Here is a 12,504-nt window from a genome sequence, read left to right on the forward strand (position 1 = left end):
TATTATTTCATTACTAGCGACAAAAAAACACAAAAAATGAAATTGCTTCAATAATAATTAGTAGGCGGATGGAACTTTGTTTTTTTGGTTATTAGAGTCAGTTATATTATGGAGGCGTGCGACTACCAGGGGGCCCAGAGGTGGGTGTGTGTGTGTGTGTGTGTGTGTGTGTGTGTGTGTGTGTGTGTGTGTGTGTGTGTGTGTGTGTCTGTCATGCACAGATCATTTCAGTTTGACCCAGGGCTTATTTTATTAGTGAGCAGAGAAAGAGAAAGACCTGGAGCAAAGAGAAGGAACTAAAATGAAGAAGCATTTCAGTGCAGAGGAGACTTCAGAAATAATCTGACAGCCTTCTTCTGCCAGCGAGCTGCAGTACTCATCTGAAGAAGACACAAGGTTCGAGGGGGGGTCTGACACTGAATGCTCTCTGGAGTCCAGCATTTCTTTGAGTTCCTCTGACCCTTCCTCTGAAAGTGGAGAGGACACTGAGGGTCCGGTCCACTATCCACCACCACAGTAGCAGCAGCTGCTGCGGGGGGCTTTCTTCTCACTATCTGTGAGGACACCTTGGTTTTCCCAACCTCCGTTGTTCTCTCTCCCCTCACTGTGGGCCGGACCCTCAGACCCCCCCCCCCCACACACACACACACACACACACACACACACACACACACACACACACACACACACACACACACACACACACACACACACACACACACACACACACACACACACACACACACACACACACATATACACACACATATACACACACACACATACATACATATACACACACACCATTCTCAGGGCCCCCTGGTAGTCACACGGCTCCATAATATAACTGGCAAAAATGTAAGAATTTCATGCATCAGCCTACAGTGGGAAAATAGTTTAATGTGGTGGAATAGAGTAGAAATATCAAATATCACTGCTTTTTGTTCTAAATGAAATGCTGACATTACAAAATGCATAGTTTTATACTGCAATGGCAGTGAGATCAAAACATGTGGTTTGAATTGAAGTCATTGAGGAATTTTTGAGAGAAATTAAATAATTCAAATAATGAAACAGCATTTAAAGGGTTAACATCCTGAAAATTATTGGATGTTTGGTAGTTTTGAGAACGTTAGAAGTTGTTTAAGTGATTCATGGAAAAAAAGTAAAAATAAATATTGATGTATGATGATTTAATAGCAGTTTTTTGGGGCGTGTATATTTTTGCCACAAAGGTGACTCAAAATAAGACTTCTTGCAAAAATCTATGCCAAAAGCTGTAACACAGCTGAAATGATTACCAAATTAAAAAAAGTCAGGAAAAATGTACACAAATGCCCGAGGAGGGCACAAGGGTTGAATGTGTTCAGTTGTATGTTACATTGTGTCGTTTTATATGCAATATGTTTTGTACATATTAGTCAATTATTAACCTATGAACTACGTTGTCCTTGACATTAGCTCAAGCAAGTTTTATCAATGAGTGTTTTCATATGAGTCTTCTTAAACGTTTTTACCTTTATGGATGCATTTATTTTGAGCCTGATCAACAGAAAAGTCAATTACAAGTGAAAGGGTTTTTTTGTTCTGTTTATAAAAAGCATTACAATGGTTGTCTGAGATGTGTTTAACATATAAATGACATCGGTTTTTTTTTGTCTTATTTTGAAGACCTAAAGATAGAACTTCCGCTCTAGTGGTGGCCTACTTTGTGTTCAGCTTGCCGCATCAAAGTGGTCCTATTTTTTCTTTGTTTATATGTCTTCCTCGCTTCTTGGAGGCAGATTTAGTGTGGCAAACAGCTATATAGAAATTGTAAACATCCTTTTGAAGTATATTACACCATAAACGGGGTGAACTTGTTGGGATGAGGAGGGCATCCACGCTACGCTCGTTTCATGATTTTCTTCACCCCAATCCATTCATTGTAGTGTGACGGATTCTTGGTCCAGTAGGGCAGGCCGTTTTATTGCCACTCCCATGTGGTCAAATTGGTGTACTACAAAAACCACCAAATCTATATCACATTTGAGTTAAATGCCGGCATTTCCACTGTAGTCAAGCAGTCTGTTTCTTTAAAGTAGAAGTAAAACGGCTTTTACCATTGTAATTTTACTATAGGCCTACAGAGAGATTCAGTGTGAACTTCGACCAACAGGAAACGCTGGGCGAATTACGACTAAAAGGCATGCTCGGATTCGAACCCAGGATCTCCTGTTTACTAGACAGGCGCTCTAACCAGATTGTAAGCCACGACGCCAGACACTGACAGCAGACAACTTCAACAACTTCAACAACCCAGCAACGAGGTTTCACTATACATCATGACATTTAAACATGTATAACGCGGGATAATAAAGACTTTGGTTCAATAATAATGTTCTACACTTTTTATTTTATCTTACTTTTATTTCTTTTGATCGTTGAAATGATTTTAGATGAACGTTATGCTCCATGTTTACACATTTGGGTGGTTGGAAATAACCCTGAGTCATGTTTTTGGTCCTTAAATGAAATACATAGATTTCAGTCATTTATTTTGAGGACAACATTATTCAGTATCTTATTTGCATGTTGCAAATAATACATATTCTTAGGATATTCTTTACATGTTATGCTGTATAGAAGGGCCTCAACTTAAACTTAATTTTTATTTCAATGAATTTGCTTAAAAATGAGCTTTATGTTTAAATAGTTTGATTTGTCTCTTTAATCAGTTGTTTGATTTATCAATGGTTTAAGCTCTGACTAACTTAACTCTTCTTACGTTTCTCCTTCTTCATCCAGTCTATTATGTCCTATAACGGAGGGGCCGTCATGGCCATGCGAGGGATGAACTGTGTGGCGATAGCAGCGGACCGGAGGTTTGGCATCCAGGCTCAGATGGTCACCACAGACTTCCAGAAGATCTTCCCCATGGGAGATAAGCTGTATATTGGGCTGGCAGGACTGGCCACTGATGTTCAGACAGTGTGAGTGTGTAGACCTCCACCTTGTTCTCTCAAAGTGGCTAAACAATTGTGAACACCAGGGTACTATGATGACAGGATTGATTTACAACTCTATAAAGCTACAACTCTCAGATCTAGACTAAGTAAGACTTCTCATTTAGAGAAAGCCTGGAGTGTCAAGTACAATACTACACCTATGTTTATACCAACAACAAAAGTGTTGTAGTTGAATAGTATTACTATGCATTCTAATAAATAGGGGAGAAAACGTTATTAGAAATTCTGCTATCCATAGCTTTGAAATAAGTTAGATTTGTGATGATTGAATTCAATGTAAATATCTGAGGATTGATGGACGTCTTTGCCTTGTGTGTAGATCCCAGAGGCTTAAATTCAGACTGAACCTGTACGAGCTGAAGGAGGGTCGCCAGATCAAGCCTAAGACCTTCATGAGCATGGTGTCCAACCTGTTGTACGAGAAGAGGTGAGTGCACTGAACTTAATATTGACCCATGTCCACATTTAAGCTGCTTACAGTAGGCACAAATACCTGCATAAATGGTAAATATATCATGCTCTCATCAGGTTTGGGCCATACTACATCGAGCCTGTGATCGCCGGAATAGATCCAAAAACCTCCGAACCATTCATCTGCTCCTTGGATCTGATTGGCTGCCCCATGGTGACAGAAGACTTTGTTGTGAGCGGTGGTTCTCTCCTTGTTGCATTATTATTTGCACAGTGGCAGCTCTTTAACCTGCATTACAGTACCTTCATATTCACTGACCACACTCACTAGAGAAAGTAGGGCTGTGTGATATATTGCTATTGTAAAAAATATGTTTACTGAAAAGATTAAATGATACTAAGAAGACTGAATAATACATGGTTTCTTATTTACATTTACAATAACCCTCAATGGCCATACATGGGAGCGTCACCAGACCAATTGTCATCTCTAGAATATTGTTGAATGAATTAAGCCTGAATGTAGATGAAAGTTGTATATTGATTAGGGCTACACAATTTACAACACACAAAAAGATGTTTACTGAAAAGACTTGAACACAAGATGTTTGAACACAAAAAGATGTTTACTGAAAAGATTAAATGATACTGAATAATACATGGTTTCTTATTTACAAGACTACAGCTCCATGACTTTACTCCAATGGGACGACAGACACTGACAGATTAGACAAGGCACAGCAAATAACCCCGATCTTGTCAATTAATGCTAGTGCCTCACCTGGTTTTGTTAGCATGCACAGCCCTGCTTTGCAGAATCTGATATTTTCTTCTGACTAATCCTATGACTCTTTAGACATGAATACGCACATTAGCTATTTTTCTTGTCTCTTCCACCTCGTATGCTGACAGCTGACTTTTCCCCCTGGTGAATGCAGGCATCTTTAGTGAAGCACAGTAAAATCCCACACTATCGCCAATATCGAACCCACGGTCTGCTAGGACAATATCTCCAGGTAACAGGTTTTTTAGGAGCCCACTCTGTATTGTGATCTGTTTATCACTAACTCTTCCTCCCCAGGCACAAGATATGTAAGTGACATAGCCTTGGGGAGCAACACCAATCAGAAATTTAACAGTATGGTGATGCTGACAGTCCCGGCAACTCAAAACAGCTTTTCTCAACCATAAATCACTTCCTAAAACCTCAACCCCCCTCAAACAGAGCCATCACTGCAGAACAGTGCAACAACTTCATGGTCTTCTTCAAAACCAAAGTTGACACTATCCGTTCCTCCCTCTCCGGCCCCCCCACTCCATCTGCTCCAACTGCCATCCCACAGTCTGGGGCCTCCCAGTCTCTCTGCTGCTTTTCTCCCACCACGCAGCAAGAGGTTGAGGACACCATCCGCCGGATGAAGCCTTCCACATGCACCCTGGACCCCTTTCCCACAGCCCTGGTCAAATTACACATCCAAGCCATAAGCCCCCTGATCACAAAAGCAATAAACCATTCTCTACAGTCCGGTCACGTTCCATCAGCTCTAAAAACGGCCATTATCACTCCCCTCCTCAAAAAACCTACCTTAGACCCGGACGTTCTCGCAAATTACAGGCCCATCTCTAACCTACCATTCCTCTCCAAAGTGTTGGAAAACATAGTCGCCACCCAACTGCAACACCACCTCAACAACAAAACATCTCCGAAAAATTCCAGTCTGGTTTCCGCTCCGCTCACAGTACTGAAACAGCACTGGTCAGGGTCACCAACGACATCCTCACTGCTTCTGACAATGGCTCCCCCTCCCTCCTCATCCTCCTGGACCTCACTGCAGCTTTTGACACTGTTTATCACACCATCCTCCTCAATCGTCTCCACTCCACCATCGGACTCTGTGACACCTCCCTGGACTGGCTCCGGTCCTACCTGACCGGAAGGACTGAGTGTGTCTCCATGGGAGGTGCTCATTCCCCCACCCAACCCGTCACTTGTGGTGTACCCCAAGGATCCGTGCTTGGCCCCACCCTATTCACCCTGTATATGCTCCCCCTCGGCCTTGTCATCAGCAGGCATGGACTATCATTCCATTGCTATGCTGATGACACACAGCTCTACATAAAAATGGACCCCCCCTGTCCCCCCCGCTCTGCAGTCCCACTGTCATCCCCGTCACCATCACCTTCATCCACAATCACCATCTGCCTGGAGGAGATAAAGGCGTGGATGAAACAAAACTTTCTACAACTCAACAGCTCCAAAATCGAGGCCATTCTCATCGGCACCCCACACCAAGTTAAATCATCCCCCATAACAAGCATCACCTTCTCCGACCAGGACCTTCCCCTCTCATCAGTTGTCACCAACCTGGGCGTCAAAAGGGACCCCTGCCTCAACTATGAGACCCACATCAAACACCTCTGCAAAACATCCTTCTTCCACCTTAGAAATATAGCTAAACTCCGCCCCACCCTCACTCTTCCTGACGCCGAAAAGTTGGTCCACGCCTTTGTCTCCTCCAGGTTGGACTACTGTAATGCACTTCTCGTCGGGATCCCTAGCAAGAGCCTTCAAAAGCTCCAATACGTACAGAACAGCGCTGCTAGGATCCTGACGAGAGTGCGCAAATACGAGCACATCACCCCCATTCTCAAATCACTGCACTGGCTTCCCATCACCTCCCGGACAGAATTCAAAATCACCCTGTTAACACACCAGTGTATCCACGGAAATGCCCCCCCCCCTACCTCAAGGAATTGATTGAACCACAAACCGCCACCCGCAGCCTCCGCTCGGGAAATACTAACAAGCTGAAGGAACGGCACACCAACCTCCGCACTATGGGAGATCGAGCTTTCTGTGCAGCTGCCCCCCGGCTGTGGAACTCACTCCCAGACCATCTCAGAGCTCCTCAACCTGTGAACACTTTTAAGAGAGCACTAAAAACCTACCATTTTAACAAAGCATTTGGTTAGCTTTTTAAGCCGGTTTTAATAACCCTGCCTCTCCTTTTTAAAACGTGTTTTTAAACTTGTTTTTTAACCTGTTTATATATTTTGACTCTTGCAAATGGTTTTCTTTATCTTTTTTTATTATGTACTGTAGCACTTTGAGGTTTGTTTCAAATGTAAAGTGCAATACAAATACAATTTATTATTATTATTATTATTATGCTTGTCGTTGGACCATGTTTGTGCTCTAGCTAGTAAATTAGAGGGCCTCTCAATAAAAACTTCAAAACAGTCAACAATCACAGCAACTCTACATCCAAATGCCTGTCTGAATCCCATTGGCATTGTAGCTTGAAGTACATGTCGCTCTGGCCACTCAATTATAAATTCTGTACTCTCATGAAGTATGTCAATTAACTTATGCCAAATTCTAGAAGCAGTGGAGAGAGAGATGTTGAACCTGAAAGCCAAATCTTTCAGAGGGAGATTTAGTCTCAGCCTCAGCAAAACTAAAATGTTCCAATTTGATGATGTAGGGCTCGCACAGTTGAAAAACCTGAAGTAAAACTAAGAAGTTGGGGAGCCCGGTGTAAAACTTTGTCTTCTCTTCGTTGTTCTCAAAGGACTCCTGGTTGAACTTTGTATCCAGTGCCTTTGTCCGAAGATCTCCCAGCTCTGTTGTGTTCTGTCTCAGAACATCCTCCATCCTCTCGATGTCGTTCATCGTTAAATCAGTCTGGCATCCTGCATCTGCATAAAATATAGCAGTAGCAAGCATAATTAGTTATTTAAAATAGTCAAATATGAATGTGAATTGTTGTGAAGTTATCTTTTTGACAACCTTTTTACACACATGCAAGTTCTCTGTTCCAGTTATTGCAGATTCTCAAGTCAGTACTCTATTTTCAAAACCTAAACCTAATTCAAAGTTTGCATTGATTTTCTGACAATCACATTTGTAATATTTAATAATAATGCTGGTGGTTAATTTACCTTGTTGGTCATTTAATATCCCACTGGTGTCCTCTGGTTGTGGGCTGTCAGACGGGGGTTGCGTCGGTTCTGGGCTCTCGGTTGTCTGCAGGAGATCAGACTACTGCTTGACCTTTCATCTAGAACCCACCTCACCTCTGCCCACTTTGACAACCTAGGATGGCTTAGAGTAGACGACAGAGTACAGCTACTTGCAATGGGCATGGTCTACAAGATCCAATACACCTCTATGGTACCCATGTACATGTCAAAATTCTTCCCAAAGGTCAAGGAATATCATGATCATAACACCAGAGGGAGCTCCACAAATCATGTAAAACCCAGATTTGGCACAAAAAAAGGGGAATACACGTTTCGCAATTATGCCACATCAAGGTGGAACGCTCTTCCCACTACTGTAAAGGAAAGTAAAACTATACTTACCTTCAAAACCTCTCTTAAAGAGCACCTTCGGTGGAGAGCATTGCAAAACTGGCTCCGGTAATGGTACAAATCTCAACCTGTCGTACAATGGACAGCTTCCCCCCCCATCTATGTATATACTCGCATTTTAGACTCTGTTACTAACTGTATATCTGTAGACTTGGTATGTCTTAAATGTCCGGTTAGGATGTATTAGAACGAAATCTAAAATGAAATTTGTAAGTAAGCCATCTGTATGTAAAAAAACACCTGTATGTAAATTGTAAATAAGCCATCTGTATGTCAAATATGTCTTGTATGTCTTAAATGATATGATGAATTGGAAATGGGGGACCCTGATGTAAACAAGACGAAAGTCTTTCTCTGGTCTGCATCCGCTTAACAATTGTATGTTTTGAGCTGTACTGTACTGTACCCAATATACAAGCTGTTAATAAACTTTTCAATCAATCAATTAATCAATCAATCCAACAATCCAACAAAGCCTCTGCACATTCTGATTGTCTTTGTTGGTCTTCCTTGAGCTCCATCCTCTGCTCTATTCGAAGAGATGCCTCTGATCTGGGCTTACTTGTTGTGTGGTAACCGAGGCTAACAGTGGGAGCCCAGTCTACCGACTCAACGTCACCCAAAGCGCTAGGGCACCCTAAAAAGTCCCAACAAAGTCCATATTAGACTACAGGTAACTTAAACATGATCAGTATTACTAAGTACATAAGCATTTAACAACAACCCAATAATACATAAACAAAGCCACAAAAACCAAGTTAGCTAATACCTCTGATGAAGTGGTCGCTGCAGACACGTGCATTAGACGACTCTGCTCCTCGCGACCGCAGATGTAGGTTTGAAAGCCATTTTTTCCGGCGTTCTTCGGTTAGCTTCTTAAATTGCTCAGCTTTATGGACAACAACCTTCGGCACTCGGTAAAACCTCTTGTTTTTCTCTCGGCCGGATCGATTGGAACAACCGTAAACTAATCAACACACCGGCATTTTCACAATGGTAACAGCAGCTAGATCCTCTGTAGAAAATTACTTCCTGACCTCCAATGGAATTTCGCGCCAAAGGAACGCAGCGGTGTGACGTCAAGTGAAACCAAGCTATATAGCTGTTTATGAATGCTCGCGGACTGACATGTACAATTACGATATTAATGAGTTATTAATACAACTCGTGGTTGTCTACACGGTAGTTAAAAGAACTGGAACTATTATAGCTAAATTCCATGATTGTAAGCCTGCACGTTAAATTATGACTTCATTACATACAATATGACTGTTTTCTTCAGCTGTGTTGAATAACTCTGTGGTAGAGCAATTTTTGGCATTTTGTAAATGACATGCTCATGTGAGTTCCTCTTCGTGCATACGGTCTTCGGCTATTATTGTGTGTTGCCTTTTCTTTATTAATTCATTAATGGTTGTCGCCAATAGCAAAAATGATCAAATGAAAGGATGCATGCAACCCCTTGCCTGGCTGCACCTGATATGTTCGATTATTTGGAGCCACCACGGCCTCCTCGTGGCCATATCTTCACATCGCATCTGAAAAACAGACGAGAGCCATGACCATCAGTATATAAGAATCAATATAGGCTTCTAAATACACTTTTGAAAAAGGACTATTTCAGAATAATGTATGAATTAATATCATAACGAGTTGATTGTTAATGAATATTTTCAATAAATATTTCGTTTAATATTGAACGTTTTGAAATAAATATATCTAGCAGTGTCAAGCCAAAGAATAACCTGCAAGTAGAATATGTTTATAATAATGAAATATTTTTCACAACAAAAAAAGAACTACCAGGAAAATGATTTAACCAGTAGTTTTGTTAGATTGAACCACATGTGTTACCCCTTAAAGCGACCTACATGCTCATAAACTCAAAAAACTATCAGTTTACAGTTTTGGCAAAGACACAGCCAGGGGGACATAAGATTATCGTTCTCCTAATACCCAACTTCACACAAGTCATCAGTGTATGTTTGTCTGCAATTGTTTCCATTTGCACAGAATGCATTGAGGATGGAGTGTGATCTCATTCACTTTTATAGGGTGACTGACTAATGATGGAAACTTTGAGTGGATCTAAAAATGAGCATCAACACATGTTGGCTTAACGCTGACGGTATCTGTGGATTAGCTAGTCACCGACGCATTGTTTTCCAGAAAGAACAAAGCTATTTCTATGCAACCCTATAAAAGATCACAAAACATCACTTAAGCATTTATACGAAAAAAGCAGATCACCACACAAAGTGATATTTCAACAATTTATTCAACAACTTCATAGACATTTTCTTAAGAAGTGTGCTGCTTCATTTGATGTTTGATAAGTAACCAATAACCAAAGCTTTTTAACATGCACATGGTCTCAGCACAGATACAGGCTTTATGTTCTCCTCAGTTTTAAAATCCACACAGCTTTGAGTACAGCAGCTGAAGAAGCTTACCAACAACCAGTTCAATGATATACACACCAATTCTCTGTTTGAATTAAAATATAAAGAAAAGGAAAATAAACAAGTAAAAACCTACAAAGGAAATAAAGCTGTAAAAATCAGAAAGCAAATCCTAGATATAGCGCCGAGTGGAGGAAACCATGAACACACGAGTCCCGAGGATCTGCACTTCACATTGCTCAGCTGCTTGGTCTGTGCGTATGCATGTAGCTCTTAAATTAATTATGTAAATACTATGAAAACAAAATGCAAGTCACACACTCGGCAAACAAGAAACATTCCTTTCTTTCGACAGATCTGGAGCTCCCATTAGCGGAGGGGAATGGTCTTTAAAGGGGGCTGACAAACGGGTAGGAGAAGGGGGGGTGGTTCACCTCAAACACCAGATCATAAGTCCTACATGGCATTCACAGGGGCAACCTTTTTGTTTTGATACATCTTAAATACAATAAATGATTTCGACCTGAATTTGCCGTTTAAAGTGTCTGAATCTGTTTCAGCTGCAGTGGAAAGTCTTTGGCTGCCCCGGTGTCGAGTTCTTCAGACAAAGATCAAAAATATCCGAGCACACGGGTCGATAACATAAATCAGCGATTCCACGTGCCATGATTCAATATGTTGCTTTGATCTGTGTCTGAGGAAGCCCTCTCACTCCGACCTACCTCCTTGTTTACTCTGCAACTCATTACATTTTCTCCCCAAGTACAACGTGGGTCATGTGTGGGTGTGTGTGAGTGTGTGTGAGGACTACTGGTGGGCACATTGCACCCCCGGGCCGTGGTGGCCCCCCTCTTCGTCGGAGCTGTCGTTGTAGGCCTCTCTGCGGCCCCCGCCTGAGGAGCCCTGGCTGACGTCGTAGTCCTGCAGGTCCACCTCCTCCGTGTCTGCCGTGATGATGGGCGGCTCTGACCGTGAGGGCAGCATGTCCTCCAGCTCCTACACGTGGAACACATTCATCAGAATGGGGCTTAAACAGGAAGTCTTACCATTCTTGCTACACGCCAGTGGGGTCAGTAGTGGCAGAGATACAGGACTAATTTGACGTTACTGACAAACAAAAAATGAAGGGGCCCTATTATTCTCATTTTCAGGTTCATATTTGTATTTTGTGTGTCTACTGGGACACGTTTCCATGCTCTAATGTTCAAAAAGGTCTTTATGTTTCTCGTACTGCAGCACCTCTTTTCACCTTCTGCTGAAACCAAAGCTCAGTCTGCTCTGATTGGTTAGCTGGCCAGCTCTGTTGTGATTGGATTACGTCTTAAATATGTCCCGCCTCTTAGCCCATCACGTATAATGTATTGGAGCGCTAGCCAATAGAAGCGCAAGCGTCAGAGAGTGATGTCAATATGTTATGGAAGTAAACAAATGAGTCTAATGGTGGTGTTTCTGGCAGGGAGGGGAGAGTGTTAGAAAAACTCCCTCTGGAGGGAACTTTGGGATTTTAGCCTTTACAGACCATTAGCATGCACAAAAAGCTATATAACACACAGGAAAGAGCAACCGCCAAAATGCATAATAAGCAGGGGTGCACATAACTGGTACGCATGCGCGGCAACAATCTGAAATGCGTACCGTCACATGTCACAAAGCGCATTTGCGTACCGACGTACTTGTGAAGCTTTTCCAGAAGGCGGTTAGATCACCGGATGACAGAGTCGGTCTCCGTGTGCACAGACAGAGCTGCTGTTAACGTCGGTCTGTACAACGGAATTGTGCCAAAACTACGCCAACCGGCTGCGGAGGAAGACTCCCCCCCTTCACTGGAGAACTGCGCTAAAACAGCTGATCACAGCGTTCACGCTCTGTGGTCACGAAGTACTCCACCAGCCCCCCCCCCCCCTTTGAAGTTCGCGATCCAGAGGGCTTCATCAAATAAGTTTGAGAGGAGCCAGAAGTTGGAGTACCAAACACTAACTCCAGGTACTCATCCGAGTACCTCACAGAGAAAGTTAGACCCTCCTGAAAAACGCGATCCTGCGATCGCAGAATTTACCGCATAATCAGGAAAATGGCGCAGATTTTTAAAAGACTGCATATTTATCAAAAGGCCTCATAATCCCCGCATTTTTCCACAAACTCGTCTTGACGTGAAGTAGTGATGATGATGATGACGCGACGTCATCAGCTCGCGCATCACAGAAGGTAAACAACACCGTAGAGTGAACGTGTGGAACTCACACGACGAACATTTCTGCGAAAGACCGGGCAAAGCAGTACCCCGATGTCTTTCACGAAAGTGGGGGGAA

The 12,504-nt window shown here is 42.5% G+C and overlaps 1 protein-coding gene across 3 annotated transcripts in view; it reads left to right on the plus strand.

The window, feature by feature from the left end:
* Window positions 1-1,333: 1,333 nt before the first annotated feature.
* The window catches only part of LOC307029127 (proteasome subunit beta type-3-like), a 68,500-nt gene continuing 57,329 nt past the window's right edge, over window positions 1,334-12,504 (plus strand). The window contains exons 1-4 of one of the 3 annotated variants that reach the window (XM_079664767.1): window positions 1,345-2,309; window positions 2,788-2,972; window positions 3,328-3,435; window positions 3,537-3,651. In XM_079664767.1, the coding sequence (XP_079520893.1) occupies window positions 2,794-2,972; window positions 3,328-3,435; window positions 3,537-3,651 (402 nt within the window). In that variant the 5' untranslated portion in view covers window positions 1,345-2,309; window positions 2,788-2,793. Of the gene's footprint in view, window positions 2,310-2,787; window positions 2,973-3,327; window positions 3,436-3,536; window positions 4,078-12,504 lie in introns of those variants that run through there. The other 2 variants (XM_079664766.1, XM_079664768.1) reach the window with 2 other exon arrangements.

Source organism: Notothenia rossii, assembly GCF_949606895.1.
Source record: "Notothenia rossii genome assembly, chromosome: 2".
NCBI lineage: Eukaryota > Metazoa > Chordata > Actinopteri > Perciformes > Nototheniidae > Notothenia > Notothenia rossii.